Source organism: Hemibagrus wyckioides, linkage group LG20 (assembly GCF_019097595.1).
Source record: "Hemibagrus wyckioides isolate EC202008001 linkage group LG20, SWU_Hwy_1.0, whole genome shotgun sequence".
Lineage (NCBI taxonomy): Eukaryota > Metazoa > Chordata > Actinopteri > Siluriformes > Bagridae > Hemibagrus > Hemibagrus wyckioides.
The window spans coordinates 6,384,417-6,405,833 of NC_080729.1; the positions used below are offsets into that span (position 1 = coordinate 6,384,417).

At 41.5% G+C, this 21,417-nt stretch overlaps 1 protein-coding gene across 4 annotated transcripts in view; it reads right to left on the reverse strand.

The window, feature by feature from the left end:
• atm (ATM serine/threonine kinase) overlaps positions 1–21,417 on the reverse strand; it is a 56,936-nt gene that overhangs the window by 30,518 nt on the left and 5,001 nt on the right. For 3 of the 4 annotated variants that reach the window (XM_058418747.1, XM_058418748.1, XM_058418746.1), the window contains 24 exons: positions 20,628–20,790; positions 20,187–20,425; positions 19,156–19,325; positions 18,832–18,965; positions 17,781–18,155; positions 17,134–17,334; positions 15,997–16,098; positions 14,065–14,299; positions 12,644–12,775; positions 12,438–12,563; positions 10,957–11,046; positions 9,986–10,178; positions 7,406–7,599; positions 6,541–6,623; positions 6,215–6,379; positions 5,371–5,446; positions 5,159–5,289; positions 4,927–5,044; positions 3,661–3,831; positions 2,399–2,574; positions 1,964–2,207; positions 1,669–1,787; positions 814–940; positions 264–463 (listed from right to left, as the gene is read on the reverse strand). In XM_058418747.1, coding sequence (XP_058274730.1) covers positions 264–463; positions 814–940; positions 1,669–1,787; positions 1,964–2,207; positions 2,399–2,574; positions 3,661–3,831; positions 4,927–5,044; positions 5,159–5,289; positions 5,371–5,446; positions 6,215–6,379; positions 6,541–6,623; positions 7,406–7,599; positions 9,986–10,178; positions 10,957–11,046; positions 12,438–12,563; positions 12,644–12,775; positions 14,065–14,299; positions 15,997–16,098; positions 17,134–17,334; positions 17,781–18,155; positions 18,832–18,965; positions 19,156–19,325; positions 20,187–20,425; positions 20,628–20,790 — 3,964 coding nt within the window. Of the gene's footprint in view, positions 1–263; positions 464–813; positions 941–1,668; positions 1,788–1,963; positions 2,208–2,398; positions 2,575–3,660; positions 3,832–4,926; positions 5,045–5,158; positions 5,290–5,370; positions 5,447–6,214; positions 6,380–6,540; positions 6,624–7,405; positions 7,600–9,985; positions 10,179–10,956; positions 11,047–12,437; positions 12,564–12,643; positions 12,776–14,064; positions 14,300–15,996; positions 16,099–16,951; positions 16,976–17,133; positions 17,335–17,780; positions 18,156–18,831; positions 18,966–19,155; positions 19,326–20,186; positions 20,426–20,627; positions 20,791–21,417 lie in introns of those variants that run through there. The other variant, XM_058418749.1, reaches the window with a different exon arrangement.

A 21,417-nucleotide genomic window follows, 5' to 3' on the forward strand; every position in this document is an offset into this window, starting at 1 on the left:
TCCAAAACTTCTGGCAACATAGTGTATAATAATGTTAGATTAAAAAAAGTACACTAAATTTAGTTCGGGATAATTATGTGTTGCTCTGTGGGTATTCAGATATTTATTTATTTATTTAAATGCAATGAAGGAACCTATGGCCTTCTAGTGATAAGAAAAGTTTGATAAAACTTTTATTGTAAACACTAACAGAGCTGTACAACATGTCAATGCAGGGACCTCATAAAATTCCAGTGTGTGTGTGTGAGTGTGTGTGTGTAGACCTGCTGTTGATGTGGTGTATAAGGGTGTAGATGATATCTCGGAGCACAAAGGCCCACGCTCCACCCAGGCCATCCTTAACCTCGGCAAGCAGCAGGTTCACAAACAGGTGATACATCATGAGGATGCGGTGTCTCTCGTAGGCGTTGGTGGTCTCGGCTGCGCGCTGGCAAACTGAGGTCAGAATCTTCTGTATGGACATCTAGCACAAAGGAATAAGACACGATTGAAATACAGAATTAGAATAAAAAAATATAAATATATGAAAAAAGGAATTTCAATAAATGACAGGAAAAATAGAAATAACTAAGGAATAAGGTATATAGAATCTAAAGGATCTTATCTTGAATCTAACTTTAAATTGAATTAAGATATTACTATAAGAACCACTATGCAAACTACATGTGTAATAAGTAATGGAACCCCTGCATTTAGTACATTGTGTATCCTCATACTAAGCACCTAGAGTTTAATTATGACTGGAGAATAACAGAGAATGGAATATGACACCAGCCCTGTGTATGCTATTACTGAATAATATCAGGATCTTACCGGAGTCTTGGACAGTATGGCTACCAGGGACTTGTGACTGGTGCTATGACACTTGCTGAGGTAACCTAGTGTTGCTTTAATCACTTGTGAGCTGAAGTAAGGTGGATTCGGAGCAGGATCCAGCTCCCTTAGAAACAACACAGAGACACAACTTTACACAAAATAGGCACATCGGAAAAAATGTTGCCGTAACCAAAAAGCAGAACAGGCAGATAATTATAGAAGCATACACCGATCAGGCATAAGATTATGACCACTTGCTTTCGGTGGTGCACAGGGGTCAGTATGGGCACTCTGACTGGACTGTGGCTATGCAGCACCATACGCAACAAACCGCAATGCATTGTGTATTCCGACACCTTTCTATCAGAACCAGCATTAAATTCTTCAGCAGTTTGAGCAACAATCACTCATCTGTTGGATCGGATCACACGGGCCAGTCTGCGCTCCCCACGTGCATCAATGAGCCTTGGCTGCCCATGACCCTGTCGCCGGTTCACCACTGTTCCTTCCTTGGACCACTTTTGATAGATACTGACCACTGCAGACCGGGAACACCTCACAAGAGCTGCAGTTTTGGAGATGCTCTGATCCAGTGGTCTAGCCATCACAATCTGGCCCTTTGTCAATCTCTCTCAAATCCTTACACTTGTCCATTTTTCCTGCTTCTAACACATCAACTTTGAGGACAAAATGTTCACTTGCTATCTAATATATCCCACCCACTAACAGGTGCCATGATGATGAGATCATCACTGTTATTCACGTCACCTCTTGGTGCTCATAATGTTATGCCTGATCAGTGTATATTCATTACTATTATACTGAAAAATATATATATAAATTTTAAGTCACCCAATAAACTTCTGCAGGTCTCCTCTTTCAGCAGTGTCCGATCCTGCGCCCTCATACAGCGTCATCAACAGCTCGACAACGATGTCTGCCAGGTTTCCACATATCAGACTGTCGATTTGCTGCAAAAAACAAACACCAACACACTTTTTGGAAAAAGCTGAAACGATCAGTCAGTGTGGTTACCGACCAACAGTGTGTGGAACAACAATTTTAGTGTGGAAATCAGCTAAATGTGCCATAAAGGTACACTTTATTACACTTGGATTTACATTACATTTTGGACTGGAGCTCGTACCTGTTTCCCCAGGCACTGGTCGTCCTTCAGCAGGTCATAAACGTGGTGCGCTTTCTCTCTCTGTGTCGCCGCCTCTGTGTCATGGCCAGGGAGGGCGAAGTGGGGCAGGATGTTCACCATGATTTTAGGAAAGCACTTGGCTACCAGCTGCCTCCAGTCTTGCTTCAAGAGACTCCCAATAGATTTCACCTGCTCAAAGTCATTCAGGAAGACCAAGCGCGGGATAAGTACATGATACGATGACCTGAAATGCAGAAAGAAAATCAGACACCATGAATGTTCATCATGTTCATTTGAGTATCACAAAAAGTATGATCCTTTTAAAATTGCCCCATGGGGAAAAAGTTTCTATACCTCTGATCTAAAGCAACCATAATATAGAATGTGCATTGAATATTTTCAGAATATTTTCAGGAAGATGTGTAAATGTGGCACCTGTAAAACTCATCCAGACTGCTGCAGTTTAAAAGCGTATAAGGGAAGGACTGTAGTGTGTAGGTGGTGTCCGTCTGTCTCTGGCTCAGCCACTCAGCCACCAGATAATTCAGATGAGAGCAAACGAATGCCTCAGAGCTTCTGTAGCCCAGAGAAAGAGAAACACTCGCCAACACCTGCACAGTGAAAGACAAATGAATGATATGTAAGGGACAAATACATAATCCTGGGTTATCATGTTTCATCTTTCACACTGCTCATATTCATTCATTACATTGATATGTTTCTAATTTCCTTTTAAGCATTGACAGACTTCACTGCAGAGTCACTGTTTACTGCTCCATCCTCATCTCCCTCCAAAACTCTGTTCACAACACCAGGGTTTCTGTGACTTTACAAAGTATATATATAAATAAATAAATAAATAAATAAACAAACAAACCCAAAACAAACAAAAAACACACATACAAAAAAAAACACAAAAATTAAAAAACCAAAACACAAACACAAAACAATTAACAAAAACCAAATAACAAAACAAAAGCCAAAACAAACAAAAAATAAACCAAATAACAAAACAAAAACACAAACAAAACAAACAAAAAAATAACACAAATAACAAAAAACAAAACAAAAACCTCAAACAAACAAAAAACACACAAAAAAAAACAAACAAAACAAAACACAAAAATTAAATAATTAAACCAAAACCAAAACAATTAACAAAACTAAAACAAACAAAAAATAAAACAAATAACAAAAAACAAAACAAAACAAAAACCCAAAACAAACAAAAGACACACAAAAAAACAAACAAAACACAAAAATAAAAAAATTAAACCAAAACAAAAACCCAAAACAATTAACAAAAACCAAATAACAAAACTAAAACTAAAACAAAACAAACAAAAAAATAAACCAAATAACAAAACAAAAAAACAAACAAAACAAAAACACAAAACATACAAAAAACAAAGAAAAACAAAATATAAAATAAAAAATTAAACAAAAACAAAAAACAGCTAACAAAAAACAAATAAAACAAAAAACAGAACACAAACAAAAATTTTAAATTAAACCAAATAAAACAAAACAAGAAACAAACAAAAACCCTTATTTCTGCCTGTTACTTCTGCTCCTTACACTGTACACATATAACATCTAATATAAAATATATTGAGTCCAGCTGCTACATCCTGCAGCTTTTTTTCCCATTTCTTATTCACAGTACCCCATCACCCACTCCTTCCTTTCTTCCACACCTTTTTAATCAGGTTCTCCTCGATGCTGTTCTCCTTATAAGACTGAAAGAGAGCGAAGAGCGCCTGCTTCTCACACACGGGGCTGCAGCACATCACCACAGACAGGCTTTTCAGCAGAGTTGCCCGTCGGTTAAAGGTCTCATCGGGCAGGTCTTTGGCGGACTCGTTTCTCTGTAGGAACAGAAGCAAACAGAAAAGGAAAGTTTAGTGTGGTAAGTATAATAGACACATGGATCTGCTTTGTTTCTTGATACCTTCTGAGATATTTTAAAAGATAAGAGATGGGCAAATAGTGTCATTGGTCATCTGCTGCAAGTGTGCACATTCATGAAAAACTGACAATTGTTCTGCATGCAATTGTAAACCGAGCAACAGCTCAAGGATTAAGAAGAGTCAGGGAGCACTGAATGAGGCACTGAAAGTGTGACTCGAGTCGCAAGTATTTCTCTGACACTGTAAGGAGGTCTCAAAGTGTCCGGCTACCTGACTCATCTGCCAGACAGTGCAGCGTGACTCACATGACTCCACATGTTGTATGCTGCACATCACTCTCCCTAATGCTTGGCGCTGCTGGTTGTTGTTTTGCTCCTGATATTTTGCAGCAATGAATGATTTTTACACACTCACTCCATTTCTGTGAGTTTTAGCCATTACTGCTCTGAGACTAGAGGTAATTAGAGTTACAGGTAGCACACTGTCACTTTTCTGGGCTTGTTAGTGGATTCATACTGACAACAGACTAGAGGCTTTTTCAGTTCAAGCAACAATTCTTCACTATGGCATATGGGCTGTTTTATTTATTTAATTTTTTATTCCTACCTGTGATGAGTTCCCATTTATTGTCTGACTGCAACCATAACACCATCAGGCATAACACTTGCCTAATATTGTGTTGGTCCTCCTTTTGCTGCCGAAACAGCTCTGACCTGTCGAGGCATGGACTCCACTAGATCTCTGAAGGTGTGCTGTGGTATCTGACACCAAGCTGTTGACAGCAGTCCTGTAAGTTGTGAGGTGGGGCCTCAATGGATCAGACTTTTTTGTCCAGCACATCCCACAGATGCTCGATTGGATTGAGATCTGGGGAATTTGGAGGCCAAGTCAACACCTCAGACTCGTTGTTGTGCTCATCAAACCATTCCTGAACCATTTTAGCTTTGTGGCATGGCGCATTATCCTGACTTAAACGCATCTGACATCGTAATTATGACTTTCCATCTCGTAAATACGACGAGGTCCTGAACACGGTTATTCTATGGGACTTACCTTGATCTTCGTCCCTTCTTGTGCCCTCAGGTAGACGTTCTCAAAGGCTGTCTGCTGGTGTTTTAGTGGAAGCATCTTCTTCTGCTCTCCAGCCCAAGCTACCTTCTCCAAGAACAGTCTGTAGACGTTAGAAATGCAGGATGAGATTTTTCCTTACTTTCGGATCATTTTCTTACACATATCAGGTTTTCTATCAGCATTATATATGTATTTATTTATTTAAAAAACACACCTTTCTACGTTCATGGCCGCTTGCATGCGAACATGGTGGTGAGGGTCTGCCAGGTGGGAGGGCAAAACCTCACATGCCAGAGACTCCTCGCCCTTCAGGGATAAGACCGCCCACTTACAGCAAGGATCAACCTACGCAAAAAGTGATTCATAATTAAAATTACAAAACGTAAACGTAATTCATAACACCACTTCACGCAGTTACATTCTTACCTCCAATAAGACAAGTAAACAGCGTCCCAGTGCTGCCCTTACAGCTGGAGTGCATTTACCACGTTTACCCAAGATGCTGTGAGGGGACAAAAAAAGTTCATGAAAATCTTGCTAGTACATGAGATATGTCTCACTCCTTTGTACTCAACACTGTACTATTAGCTCATTCTAATGATGATTACATGTAATATTTACGTAAATAAATAAAACGCAAGCTCTCCATTGGGTGGTGCGATCAGCTGGGAAGACGGTGAAAGACCTCGGTCATTTGTACAATGGACGCTTCTCTCTGTTATGATCAGGGAAGCACTTCTATTTGCTGGAGACCAACACAGAGAGAACGAGGAGGATCTTCATCATGCAGGTTGTTCAGTCCCTCAACCAATACAAGTGGTAGAGCTTTGACGTTTTCTGGACTGTACCTCATGTGTACTCTATTCCTAATACTGTATTACCATTGACCTGCATTCATTTATTAGATTTTTATATGCACAATGTATGGTTGAATACGTGACTATCTATCCGTCCATCCTTCCTCTACACCTCTCATCCTAGTGGTTCGCAGGGAGCCTATCCCAGGAGACACACTGGGCAGGATGACAGTCAATCACAGGGCAAAATCACACACACACCCATTCACACACTACAGACAATTTAGAGACGCCAATCAGCCTCACTCATGTCTTTGCACTGGGGGAAGAAACCAGAGTTATCCAGAGGAAGCTTCTGAAGCAACATGCAAACTCCATACACACACGCAGCGGGAATCGAACCCCTAACCCTGAAGGTTGGTAATGTTATTGTTATCATTACTATGTTGATGTTAGTTTGTGTCTTCACCCACCAGAAGCCTGAGAGCACTTTTAGCAGCGTGCCCCAAACATGATCCATTTCCTCGTCCTGCCTAGGTGGACACTGTAGGCTGCGGAGGCAGCGCATACACGGCAGCAGCGCTAACAGGATGGCACAGCACATCTCCTGATCTTGGCGGTATTGCGAACATATGTCCCTGTTAAAAAAAATTCAATAATGACATCATGACTGACCCTAATCCAGGAATGAGGAATTTGTAGACTAGACGAAGGTTTATAACAGTGGAGCTGTCAGGGAAAATCCACTCTGTGATATGAGAAGTAACAGTTCTATCCAATATAAGAAAACATTTCTTACGCCAGAGGTCTGAGCAGCAAATCAAACTCGTCAGCTGTCAGAGACGTCCTCTCTGCAGGAAGCACCTTCAGTAGAACCAGATACTACACAGGAACAAGAGAACAAGTGCATTAGATGCACAACTTTCAAGATTAATCACATTAAACTGTGCTTTCTGCTATAAATCACCCTTTTTTTATTACAATTAAATTACAGGACTCATCCACATTTCATTTCCTATTTCTAAACCAAGTGTAAAAGGCATTTTTAGCTGCTTGGTCCTATTTTGCATCATGGGAGTGTAAACTTTTGCACACAAGTACATCACCCTCTGTGCTATGGGCTGGATTCTACCTGACAGAGACGAACACGCTCTCTCTCTCTCTGCCTCCTAATCATCTAGAATCTCAAATAAAATGACAGAAAAAGTGCTACTCTGTCACTTGGCCATCATTTGCCAACTGTCCTAGTGGATCTGAATCGGAGTGTGTTTGTTCCCGGTGCCTCTGCGGTGTTGACCAGGGTTCAAGCTTGATTCCTTCAAACCCTGGTGATTTGTCTTCATCTTACATCATCAAAAACACGCAATGGGAACACAACATGTTTATTATTAGGCGTTATGCTCTTCTGTGTCTCAAAACATTTGCCTGTCACTCAAGCTACATGTGGAAACTAATGATGTTGAAATCAGCTAAAACGTAAAGCTTCGATACTGTGTCGCACTTCCTGGTCCACAATTTGGTCCCATTAACAATTTTCCGTGCAAACTCTAGTCTGTTAAACTGCCAATGTGAAAGCCTCCTCAAATAAGCTGAAGGTCAGTATCAATATCAAAGCCCAGGAGTATTCTAATGGCCATCGGTCGATTTAATGACACGTCATTCACCATGTGGAGATGCAGCGGTTTGGCACAGTCCATCGGATCCAAAAGTTTCAGCAGCTTGCGACGCAGGTCCAGAGGTTTAAAGGCGAGTCCGGTACTGGATTCAAATGAAGCACAAAGAGAAAGAAACTCTAGAGTGTCCAGGAAGGCCAGGTCCTGTTTGTTCAGGTGCTCCTGTGATAGAGGGCTCTTTGCTCCTAAATAAAGAATAAACACATAATTACCAATTCAGATATATTTATTTATTGGGCTGACATCATTCTCTGTGTTTCATAAGCTCACCCATCTCATGTTAAGTGAGTGAGGAATTAAACATGCCATTATAGGAAGATAATGATGTGACACAATGACACAAAGTGTTTTATTCCTTCTATACCACAGCCATTTACTAGCTATTTTTTACTAGTTACACTATGTCAGACATTTTTTGCCCTTTAACTTACACTTTATACTCTTTTTAAATAACAGTCCCTCAGTTTCTCCTGAAGTTAATAATACACAGCTTATTATAGAACAACTCCACAAGTCCACAGCATCCTTCCTGAAGACTGTCCCATGGAGGAAAAACCTTTTAACTCTAACAGTTAGAAAGTCATGACACTAGAGACTCCTTCAGTAAATCTTACATAAACGTCTGCATACAAAAAACTTCATTATACTGATCATTATGGATTCATACTTCTTTAAAAATCTGTTTATTATTCAGATTATATCGAACATTCATTTGTGCAGTTTCTATAGGATTTTGTGATTCTAGAAACAAAAACAAAATGAAGCAACCTTTGTGTTATTCAAGGAAGTTTGCAATTTTTCCAAAAATTACCAGAAGATTTGGGTGTCACAAGATGCCTCGTGTGACATCGTCACAACACACATTCAGCCAAAGCCTTCTTTTATTCATGTGTCGAACATGAGTACAGCTACCACAGAAAGTCATTACATACACCATATTGCCAAAAGTATTCGCTCACCTGCCTTGACTCGCATATGAACTTAAGTGACATCCCATTCCTAATCCATAGGGTTCAATATGATGTCGGTCCACCCTTTGCAGCTATTACAGCTTCAACTCTTCTGGGAAGGCTGTCCACAAGGTTTAGGAGTGTGTTTATGGGAATTTTTGACCATTCTTCCAGAAGCGCATTTGTGAGGTCAAACACTGATGTTGGACGAGAAGGCCTGGCTCTCAGTCTCCACTCTAATTCATCCCAAAGGTGTTCTATCGGGTTGAGGTCAGGACTCTGTGCAGGCCAGTCAAGTTCATCCACACCAGACTCTGTCATCCATGTCTTTATGGACTTTGCTTTGTGCGCTGGTGCACAGTCATGTTGGAAGAGGAAGGGGCCAGCTCCAAACTGTTCCCACAAAGTTGGGAGCATGGAATTGTCCAAAATGTCTTGGTATGCTGAAGCATTCAGAGTTCCTTTCACTGGAACTAAGGGGCCAAGCCCAGCTCCTGAAAAACAACCCCACACCATAATCCCTCCTCCACCAAACTTTACACTTGGCACAATGCAGTCAGACAAGTACCGTTCTCCTGGCAACCGCCAAACCCAGACTCGTACATCAGATTGCCAGATGGAGAAGCGCGATTCGTCACTCCAGAGAACGCGTCTCCACTGCTCTAGAGTCCAGTGGCGGCGTACTTTACACCACTGCATCCGACGCTTTGCATTGCACTTGGTGATGTATGGCTTGGATGCAGCTGCTCGGCCATGGAAACCCATTCCATGAAGCTCTCTGCGCACTGTTCTTGAGCTAATCTGAAGGCCACATGAAGTTTGGAGGTCTGTAGCGATTGACTCTGCAGAAAGTTGGCGACCTCTTTGCACTATGCGCCTCAGCATCCGCTGACCCCGCTCCGTCAGTTTACGTGGCCTACCACTTCGTGGCTGAGTTGCTGTCGTTCCCAAACACTTCCACGTTCTTATAATACAGCTGACAGTTGACTGTGGAATATTTAGGAGCGAGGAAATTTCACGACTGGATTTGTTGCACAGGTGGCATCCTATCACAGTTCCACGCTGGAATTCACTGAGCTCCTGAGAGCGACCCATTCTTTCACAAATGTTTGTAAAAACAGTCTGCATGCCTAGGTGCTTGATTTTATACACCTGTGGCCATGGAAGTGATTGGAACACCTGATTCTGATTATTTGGATGGGTGAGCGAATACTTTTGGCAATACAGCATATCTGTTTACACTGGGAGGAGTTTAAAAGAAGAATCCTGTGCTTGCAATTTTGCCAATTCAAGTCATTTTGCATCACAGATTTTGAGAAAATGCTGCAGCAAAAATGATTTTTGGTTGCAATATACATTTCTGGCATTTTGGGCCCTTATCCAGAGTGACTGACCTTTTTTTGAGCAATTGAGGGTTAAGCGCCTTCCTCAGGGGCCCAGCAGCTTGGTGGACCTGGGATTCAAACTCACAACCTTCTGACCAATAGTGCAACACCTTAACCACTAAGTTATCACATCCCCCCATTCCCCCCACATAAACTGCTTCAAGAACTCACCAGAGCCATTATTAACTAATTGCTAGTGCCGAGATAATATCATGGTTCCCTTTGTTCCTTCGTACCTAAGCCATGCTGGGAATCGCTCAAGTCGGTGTTCAGTGCCTGCGTTCCGTTGTTGCCGTGCTGTGTGGCGTCGCCGTCGTCGAACAGATCGACTTCCTCCTGTGGGCTCTCCTCCATTTGAGTTCTGCTCACCTCCATGGCATCAGGATTGTTATCAACCCCTGCGCTGTCTCTTTTAGCAGAGTTGCCTAGCTGTGGAGTGGGATATATTCCAGATATTCAGATACTGTATATTAATCCCCAAATCCCCATTATACTTCATGTTGGATGAACTTTGAAATTAACCACCTATCCACTGGAGCCACAAATCACAGAGCTCTTTTTTACAGAGCGTCTATTTTAGTGGACGTTTTTCAAGTAGTGTTCTTAAGCGGCATTAAATGGCACTTCTAGATCTACCTCAAAGACTGCCAGGTTTACTTTATTTAATTTTACTATTTAGAGTTGGGTGTGTTTACTTTTAAAAACTACAGAAACTTTAAATGGAAGTGGTATTTCAATGACACGTCACATGACTTGTTAGCTCGAGACATTATTACAACATATTTTATTATTCCAGACTTAATATTTAACACCTTTCTCTGACAAGTAAATACGAAAAGCAACAACTAGACGATTATTTATTAAAGTCGGATAATTAATTAAAAGCATTAGAGTCAGGTATTTAGATATTACAGTCAAAAACACATGTTTAACCTTTTAATTCAAGTTGTTCTGTAGGCGAAAATTTGTATTGCGAAACCATAAGAAATAATGTAAATGCAGATAATCTGTTCCGGCCATCCGTGGGGTGGTTATTATTAACCAAGTTATTACTGAAATTATGTCAGCATTTCAGTTTTTCTTGTCACAACTTGCACTTCATGGCTTCTGCACACTTGTCTGCACATTCAGCTTGAAGTCCACTGTGTAGTTCTGAGTAATCGCTTGTAAAAGCTATAAAGTGCAATGCCGTGTGTGCGAGACTTACCATTAGGTTGCAGATTTCTGACAGCTCATTCAGCAGTCGAGCAGGGAGAGCCTTCATGATTAAGCTGCGGGAGATTGTAGAAACGTTGTCCTGCCAGATACAAACGCTGTATTAGACTCTGTATTTGTCCTAAAATGATGGACATGGCAGTATACCCAGCTGAATGATATCCATCATTCATCCGTCATCCATTTTGAGTGTCAGCCATTCTAATTATTGTGCTGTATTTTACAAATGCTTTAGAGCAGAGCTTCCCAAACTTCAGAGGGGCAAGGCCCCCCAAATACATAGCAAAAGCTCCACGACCCCGCCTCCCAACCGCTTTGTTTAAAAAATACAGTACATTGATTAATAGTATAAAGATATATTTATACATATATTTCTATATTAGATATATTTAATAAAGCAGATTGTCTCTTTGCACAAAATTATCAACATTTATTAACCAGTTTGTAAGAATTTCATGTGAATTATGAGAACTACCATAAAATGTAATATTTTTATATGCTGGTGAAAATAAGATGTAAACATTCTTTACAAATATATTTAAATCCTTAACACTACATACTGTCTGCATACGATTTACAATTATATTGAATCAAAGTGTGTAACAGAAGCTTTTTATATTCTATTCTAAAATATTTTAATTATTTTAATATTTTGATTTAGCCTAGCTACGGCCCCCCCCTGCAATACCGCTACGGCCCACCAGGGGGCCGCGGCTCACAGTCTGGGAAGCACTGCTTTAGAGTATTGTGTAGGAAACCCAGTAAAACCCAGTAGATGTCTGCATAGAGCACATAAAATCCAGGACTCCTCGCACCCTAGTCACAAACTGTTCAACCTCCTTCCAGGAAGAGATACCGGACCGGCCGCATCAGAACCTCAGTATAATATAATTATAATGTACATAACTGTTAATTCATAGATTACCCCTAGTTTATCTATCCAAAAATGTATGTATGTATGTATGTATATACATACGTATACTATCAGTGTATATACTGATCAGGCATAACATTATGACTACCTGCCTAATATTGTGTTGGTCCTCTTTTTTGCTGCCAAAACAGCCCTGACCTTTTCGAGGCATGGACTCCACTAGACCCCTGAAGGTGTGCTGTGGTACCTGGCACCAAGACGTTAGCAGTAGAAGTCTTGTATTTTATCTGGTACTGTTGTACATACAACGTACATAATGCACACATATTGCACGAATATATAATTATATTATTCTTTACACATAACCTGCGGACATTTTCTACTATTTGCACTTCTGGTAGATGCTAAACAGCATTTCGTTGCTATATACCTGCAATGCTATGCAACTATGCAATGACAATAAAGCTGTATCTGTCTGTCTGTCCATCCATCCATCCATCTCCAATTTAAGTGCTTAACAATTTAATGCATGCACTTAAAGATCCTGTATTTCCAGCACACGTTTGTCTTTATAATGCCCGAGATGATAACGAACTCACTTTATTCTCGGTGCTGATGCTTTCGGAGCACAAATTCATCAGAGATTTAAGCGTGGACAGAGTTTCATCTTCATTTAACTTGGTCTTTGTGGAGGTAATGTATTCACTGAAGTCCTGCGCCACTCTCTGCAAGCAACGGAGAAGTCTTTGAGTGAGAAATGTTTGGGATGCATACCATCTTCTGAACGTTTTTTACAGTATCTTACCTTCGCTTTCTGAAAGAGAGGAGTGTGACACGCGCTTTCCTCGGTAAGGAGTCCGACGCAGACGAAGGCACCCAGGGTACCAGTAAGAAGGCTCAAGCAGCACACCATACACGCAGGGGAGGTATTAGGAGTCTTAAAAAAGAAAAGAAGAAAGATAAATAGTTCATAGAACTGCTTTGGAATTTCCTTTTCCAAAGGAAATGGAACTTTATGGACTGTAGGAAACAAAACTAATAAAGAGCACAATTTTGCAGCAAGATTCTCAGAGTCTCTTTTCTTCCTTCCATTTTCTGCTACACTCACCAGACCAGACAACTGCCATTTAGAAGGCAAAAGTATATCAATTAAACATTCCCCACACCATTATACCACCCCCACCATCAGCCTCGACTGTTAACACAAGGCAGATTTGGTTCATGGATTCATACTGGTGATGCCAAATCCTGATCCATTACAGAAATCAAGAATCAGATGACATTTTTTCTAATCTTCAACCTTCCAGTTTTGCTGAGAATCAGCTTCAGATTGCTGTTCATGACAAGCAGGAGCTAAAGACCTTACATTCTTCTTTCGTAGACCATCAGGCCCAAAGTAGGATGAGATGCTTTTCTGCTCAGTGTAGAGTTTAATGTTAACATTAACTGAAGCTCCTGAACTGTATCTATATGTTGGTATGTGCTGTGCTGCTGCTGAACATGACTGGTTTTACAATCACATGAATATCGGAGGTGATTTGGGATTGTTGCAGCCAAAATGTGTGGCTTTTGCTCTAGGTTTTCCTCAGCATTTGTGATGCAAATTGTTTTTTTTGTGGAAAACTACCTGAATTGGTGAAATTGCAAGCACAGGATTCATCTTTTAAACTCCTAGCAGAAAAGACACAAATGCAGTGCCTTTCTATGTTAGCTGTACTCATGTTCGACGATGGCTTTGGCTGAACGTGTGTTTCGATCACGTCACACAACACGTCTTGGTGCGAATCTGCAGAAAATTTTGCAAGCTCCACTAATTACCATGCGAATTTGCATTCATTTCTGTGACTGGTCCAGTGTGATCTTTACAGAAAGATACAGAAATAAAAACATTTTTAGGTCGTTTTTGGATAAAATATATTTGAGATGTTATAGTGTATTACAGAACACAATTTGGGTCAAAATTCAATTTTATATTAATTATCTTTAGTTTTCTGCCAGTTTCAGTGGAATCGCCTGTTTGGAGGAAAGCACAGCAATGAATTTTTTTGGTCTCAAGTTACGCTGAAGCCAGAAATTCGATCAGAAAATTCATCAGCCATGACAGAACTAAGCTTAAAAGAATTTTATTTCACTCTGTACAGGAGTGCTTGCTAGGTTAATGCTCATTCCACTACATGTGAATGAAATGAATAAATAATAATAACTATTACAAATCACGTGACTCACGTCTGGAGAGAAGGAGTTGAGTAGATGGTCGGCTACAGCCTGAAGACTCTGTTCCACTCGAGCCCTTAGCGAGTCGATGACAGTGAGCTGAGGTGTTTCTCGACATGTTCGAGGACTTCCTTCTTCCTCCACTGCATGCTGCGAGGCCACGTCATCAAAACTGACCTGCAGGTACAGCGTCTCGATTTCATTTAGGAGTGCTCGGGCTTCCGCAGGCCGATCCGGAGGAGATATGCTGGAGAGGGCAAACAGGAGGGAAAGTCAGTAGCGTTAAAAACGGATGCAGACGTAAACAAGTGTAGTGGAGACGCTGGTCTGCTTTCAGACTCGACAGACTTGATAAAAGAAACAGAAATAGCCTTTATTTGTCACATATGCATTACAGCACAGTGAAATTCTTTCTTCACATATCCCATCCTTGGAGGTTGGGGTCAGAGCACAGGGTCAGCCATGATACAGCACCCCTGGAGCAGAGAGGGTTAAGGGCCCTCCTCAAGGGCCCAATGGTGGCAACTTGGCAGTGCTGGGGCTTGAACCTTGAACCACTAATCGAACCCTGTTGCATTTTTCTATTGGTATAGCGCATTTAACAATGGACATTGTCTCAAAGCAGCTTTACAGAAGTATAAACATAGAAAGAATTATAAAGGTTACTATTTATCCCTAATGAGCAAGCCTGAGGTGACGGTGGTGAGGAAAATCTCCCTGAGATGATTTGAGGAAGAAACCTTGAGAGGAACCAGGCTCAGAAGGGAACCTCATCCTCATTTGGGTGAGTAAATAATGTAAATGTTGATAATGTCCTTTCTTCAAAAGTCACAAAAAAATTATGCCACCAAGAGCTCATGAGGAACTAACAGCTCAATGTAGTTTGTGAGTTCATTATAGTTTTATAGACTAATTCCTTCCTGCTGCAAGCTGACTGATGCTACAGCAGCTCAAAGACGGCTTCATAGTCTCCAAGTGGTTCTATCCACAGCAGTCCCCTGGGTCACAGGCTGTCCACGCAGATCTATCCCCAGCAGAGGGAGCACCACCAAGCGACAAGACTACTACAACAAGGGGTAGAGTGCCTGGATGGATCATTCCGGAAAGAAGAAGTGGTCACGCTGGGAACTCAGAACACTGGGCGCTTGGGAGTGGGATGTACAGCTCATCCTACATAGGTGCATTTGTGTTATTATTTCGGTGCCATTATGCGAGGTAAGGCATCTCATCTCTTCTGTGTCCCAGAACGTTCCCCTGTCGCCGCTCAAAAGTTTGGAATCACTCAAAAATTTGATTGCTTTCCAAGGAAACACACACGAAATTAGTCTGAATAGAAAATATAGCGGAAGAACAGTTAGAAATAATTTGATGATTTTGATGGAAATGATGAATGTTTTCTTCAAACTTTGCATTCATCAAAAAAAAAAAAACACCGTTTGCAGCAATTACAGCCTGGGCATTCTAGCGGTCAATTTTTCAAGATAATCTGATGAGATTTCACCCCATGCTTCCTGGAGCATCTCCCACAAGATGGATTGGCTTGATGGAGTCTTCCTCCGTAGCTGAAATATGCAAGTGATCCCAAACTTTTGAGCACTAGGGTACATCGAGGAAACTAATGATATCGTCATGGGCTAAAACACACACGCAGGTTTATTTACTTCCTGAGTTCTTCCCAAATTGCGTTCACAGGAATCACAGCACAGTTCCAGTGCAACCAAACTCGCACCACCTCCTACAAATAGACTCAGGTTCACTAGCACTCTGTGCTTCCTGGTCCAAATGACCACATTACCTCTCTATATTTCCATTTTTTAAGCAAAAACTTTTGTATTTTGTCTCGTGATGAGACGTAAAACAAAACTTCTATAACACTACTACTGTTAATAATAATAATAATAATAATAATAATCATCTCAATCTCAGGGAAATGGATCAACTCACCACTCTGGCGGAAGAGAAGTCATCAGAAACGCCATTCCTGCCATGGTATCTTTCAGCATTAAAGCCACCAGAATTCTCGGGATCAGATTTAGAGGAAAATTCCTGCAAACAAAAATCATCACAATCTTAAAAAAAAACAAAAAAAAAAAACAAATTCTCCTAACTCTCTAAAATGATAAATATTTGAGCCAGGATGTCCAAGTTTCCAAAAACCTATGTCATAAACAATGCCAGAGCAACACATTCGCTACACAGAGCTAAAAATCTAGATTTACACCACAGCATGGCTGAACTCTCCATTCTGATTGGTCAGCAGGTATTGATGGGTTTTCTAAAACAGTTCAGCTTAGACAGTGGTTCTGGGTTTATATAAAACCGTGAAAAATAACTAGAAATGGATAAAAAGTAACTGTGTTTTGCTTTTATAAATAAATGAATGAATAAATAAATAAATAAAAATTGTAATCCTCTGCAAACTGCTACAAGTAAACGAGAGAATAAAAATTAAGCACATAATAATTAGGATTGTAAACAACAATATACATAAGATCATTTTCCTATAACAGAAACAATATAACTGCTATAAATAATATTAGGAGTAACTTTTAAGGTCAAGAGAGTAACATCAATGTCTTTGTCATGCACTGATCAGGCATAACATTATGACTACTGACAGGCGAATTGAATACCACTGATGATCTCCTCATCATGGCACCTGTTGGGATATATTAGGCAGCAAGTGAACATTTTATCCTCAAAGTTGATGTGTTAGAAGCAGGAAAAATGGGCAAGAGTAAGGATTTGAGCGAGTTTGACATGGGCCAAATTGTAATGGCTAGACCACTGGATCAGAGCAGAGCTCTTGTGGGGTGTTCCCGGTCTCCAGTGGTCAGTATCTATCGAAAGTATGCTTTACGTCCTGTAAGTTGCGAGGTGTGGCCCTTGGAGGACTTACAGGACTTAAAGGACCTGCTGCTACCATCTTGGTGCCAGATACCACAGCACACCTTCAGGGATCTAGTGGAGTCCATTCCTCGATGGGTCAGGGCTGTTTTAGCAGCAAAAGGGGGACCAACACAATATTGTTATGTCTGATCGGTCTACAGTAGTAAAAAATGATATTTAAGCTGTAAGGACCTGCAGATGATTGGGTGAAGCCTGACGCTCTCCTCCATCTCATCACTCTGCTCATTCATCAGCAGCCAGTCAATGATTGCCTCTTTCAGCGAGGGTGGAGAACCGGCCTCCAGCAGCACCGACGACAAACACTCACTGCTGTACACACTCTTCGGAACCGAACACTTAGACAAGGCCAGGGCGAGACTGAGAGCTGACACGCTAAAGAAGAAAACGTGTGTTTATTACAGCAGGATTCTAATATTGGACACTGGTTATTTCATTTCTGCAAAACTCGCCCCGGCCACTTTAAAAGGAACACCTGCTTATTCATTCTTTCTGTTTATTAACTAATCAGCCATCGTGTAGCAGTAAAAGCAGCAGGGCAGTTCATACAGTCATGCAGATACAGGTAACGCAATGTTGCTGCCACTTGGTGATTGGCTGACTCTAGGTGTTCCTAATAAAATGGCCAGTATGTGTATAACAAACAACACATAATACTGTGCGTAAATTGGATTAATATATCACAATAATATAATACAGATAAGTCACAGTCTCGTATCCGAGTTCATTTTATTCTGAGTACTCACTGTAGTCCTGATATTTACTCATGTTTATTTATAACATTACAAACTCAGCTACAGGTTCGCTCCAAAACAACTCACACAGATGGTTTACAGACGGCGCCAGAGAACAGCTTCCAGAACTCTCTGTCGACTGGCACAAGGTGGCACTGCACCAGGGTTTGTAACAGCTCTAGGCACAGAGCCTCGGTGTGGGCAGAACTGACGCGTCGCACTGCCAGGGCCCACACTCTGGCCCAAATCCGGCCTAGTTCTGCCGGCAGAGCCTGGCTCTTTCCTGAGATTTTGGCCTGGCACAGAGCCACCTGTTTTAGGCAGCGCAGCACGTACGAGCCCCTCTCTCCTCGACGTTGCTGCTCGCCCAGCAGCTGGCACAGCAGGGACAGCAGAGGGGGCAGCTCCTGAGTAGGAAGTATGGAGGGGTACTTTGACGCCAGAGCAGCGGTCACCTGCAGCCTTGGAGAGGTAGAAGAATATAACATATAAACATATTGCACATCACATTCTATTATCTATTGTTCTTACTTATTATTTCTATTCTTTCTTTTATTTTTTTTTTAAACTTAGCTCTTAAATTGAGATTATTTACACCGACCAAGCATAACATTATGACCGCTGACAGGTGCCGTGAATAACACTGATGATCTCCTCATCATGGCACCTGTTAGTGGGTGGGATATATTAGGCAGCAAGTGAACATTTTGTCCTCAAAGTTGATGTGTTAGAAGCAGGAAAAATGGACAAGCGTAAATTTGACGAAGGGCCAAATTGTGATGGCTAGACCACTGGATCAGAGCATCTCCAAAACTGCAGCTCTTGTGGAGGTCTTCCCGGTCTACCGGTCAGTATCTAACAAAAGTAAGTCCTGTAAGTATCCTTTATGTCCTGTAAGTTGCTAGTTGCTTGCAAACTTACAGGACTTAAAGGATCTGCTGCTAACATCTTGGTGCCAGATACCACAGCACACCTTCAGGGATCTAGTGCAGTCCATGCCTCGACAGGTCAGGGGTGTTTTGGCAGCAAAACGGGGACCAACACAATATTACGCAGATGGTCATAATGTTATGCCTGGCTATGTATATACTACTGCGTACGTGACGAACTCTTAACCATACTAGACATAAAGTATTACCAAGGTATCATGTCAAAGTCGCTGTGATGAGGTTGGAGGTGATCCCTCAGCGTCTCCCAGCCGAGCTCTATACGCCGCCGCTTGCTGCTATGTGTGCCGTCCCTCGACACTACGTGTGAGTTCTTACTAAACAGCTGAGAAACCAAACCGTTATCTACTGATACACCGAACACAAAATATCTTATTTCACACAGCTGGCACAATTCAACGATTAAATAAGATTGTTCCTGAATAAGCCAAAAAAGCTATTACTTTTAAACAGTGCGGTTTATCACTTCCATACGTTCTGTGAAACTAATGAAGTAAAGACAAAATGTTTAGCACCTGGTGACAAATGTCTGCAGTCAGCTCGATAAGGTTCTCTTTGACGGCGATATGCCGGGAACCTGTAGCGTACTTTCCGCGGCTGCCGATCTGGCCGATCTCCCTTACGAGAGCGTCGTACAGGTTGTAGAGAAGATTCTGCCATTTTGCCCAGTCCTCTGCGTGCGCACCTGACCGACACACACAGACAGGTGATAACACTGCTGACAACACAATCCTAGCAGGCAGACAGAAAATATTGGGTAATATTATACAGAAATTACAGTCTATTGCCAAAGGTTTTGGGACACCCCTCCAAATCATTGAATTCAGGGGTTGGGCTCGGCCCCTTAGTTCCAGTGAAAGGAACTCTTAATGCTTCAGCTTCATACCAAGAAATTCTGGACAATTTCATGCTCCCAACTTTGTGGGAACAGTTTGAGGATGACCCCTTCCTGTTCCAACAAGACTGTACACCAGTGCACAAAGCAAAGTCCATAAAGACATGGATGAGTGTGGAGGAACTTTACAGAGTCCTGATCTCATCCTGATAGAACACCTTTGGGATGAATTAGAGCGGAGACTGCGAGCCATTCCAAAACTGGGACCTTTACATGCACATGAATGTAATATAGAGTTGCCCCGCCCTTTGCAGCTTTTCTGGGAAGGCTTTCCACAAGGTTTAGGAGTGTGTTTATGGGAATTTTTGACCATTCCTCTAGAAGTGCATTTGTAAGATCAGGCACTGATGCTGGACGAGAAGGCCTGTCTCTCAGTCTCCGCTCTAATTCATCCCAAAGGTGTTCTATCAGAATACAAAAGAGTTGTGGAGATGTAATCTCACGTTAGTTTTATCACACTCGCCATTAGAGTCTTTGACATGTTATATGTGAACGTTTGGACTTTCAAAAATCTGAGCAAAATTTGATGATGTTCTCACAAAGTGTTTAGAAGAAGTTTGGAATGGGAGAAAATCTTTGACCAACCTAAAGACATCTCAAGACAATGGGTTAATTTTTTTAGAATTTTCCTTTGTACCCAAACCTCCTCACCTGTCTCCAGTGTCTTGGCTCCTTTGGGATGATGCACGCTGAGCTGCGTGTTAAAGAACGCCACCATTTCCTCCTTCAGACTGGAGCTGGGCCTCATCTCGCTCCACACGTACAGGATGGAAGGAAGCAGCTCTTCTCCCAGGCTGCACACATGTCTCCTGCGGTTCATCGCCACGGAGCGCAGGAACACGTTCAGAGCGGAGATCAGGTTCTCCAGCACCTGCAGCTGTCTCTCTGCTCTGAAAGAAACATCCAAAGTCATATTTTTGCCAAAGTCATTTTTCCTGCTTTTAACACATCAACACTGAGAACTGACTGTTCACTTACTGCCCCCCCCCTTGACAGATGTTATTATAAAGAGATAGTCAATGTTATTCACTTCACCTCTCAGTGGTTTTAATATTATGGCTAATCGGTGCCAGTATTGCTAGATTTTAGTACCTGGCGTTACTCAGAGCTTTGGAGAAAAAGCTAAAGAGTATGTGTGACAAGCTGTCAGTCTGAATGCAGCATCCCTGCACCACGGTGTGAATGATCCTGCTCACCAAAACCCGGTTTATGGATTTGGATGCAGTGAAAAGTTTGCAATACACATCCAGCAAATCTAGACACCAAACAACAAAAAAAACAGGCGCACAATGTTAGGCAACAAAGACCGACATAACAAAATGTGTATTATTCCTTTTTTTATTTACACAGTCACATTTTGCTTTTCAAATGAAACGCTGAGTACTTCACCTAGTACAATGCATCTATAGTTTTTATATGCATTTATACGCAAGGTGGAACATGGCTTTAAATTTCACTGAAGTTACATCAACCCTTATTTTTACTGACAATCAAGTCATAATTTAAGCGATAATTAAGGAAAAACGAATACAGAACGCATGGCGCTTGTAACAAAACGAGTCTTGTTAGTGAGTGAATATTTACATCATGTAGAATAGAAAATATTTCATCACCCCACCCTATTTTATTGAATTCAGGTGCTGTTTTTAAGGGGTTGGGCTTGGATCCTTAGTTCCAGTGAAAGGAACTCTTAATGATTCAGCATACCAAGACATTGTGGACAATTTCATGCTCCCAACTTTGTGGGAACAGTTTGGGGATGACCCCTTCCTCTTCCAACATGACTGTGCACAAAGCAAAGTCCATAAAGACATGGCCTCAACCTGATAGAACACCTTTGGGATGAATTAGAGCGGAGATTGTGAGCCAGACCTTCTCATCC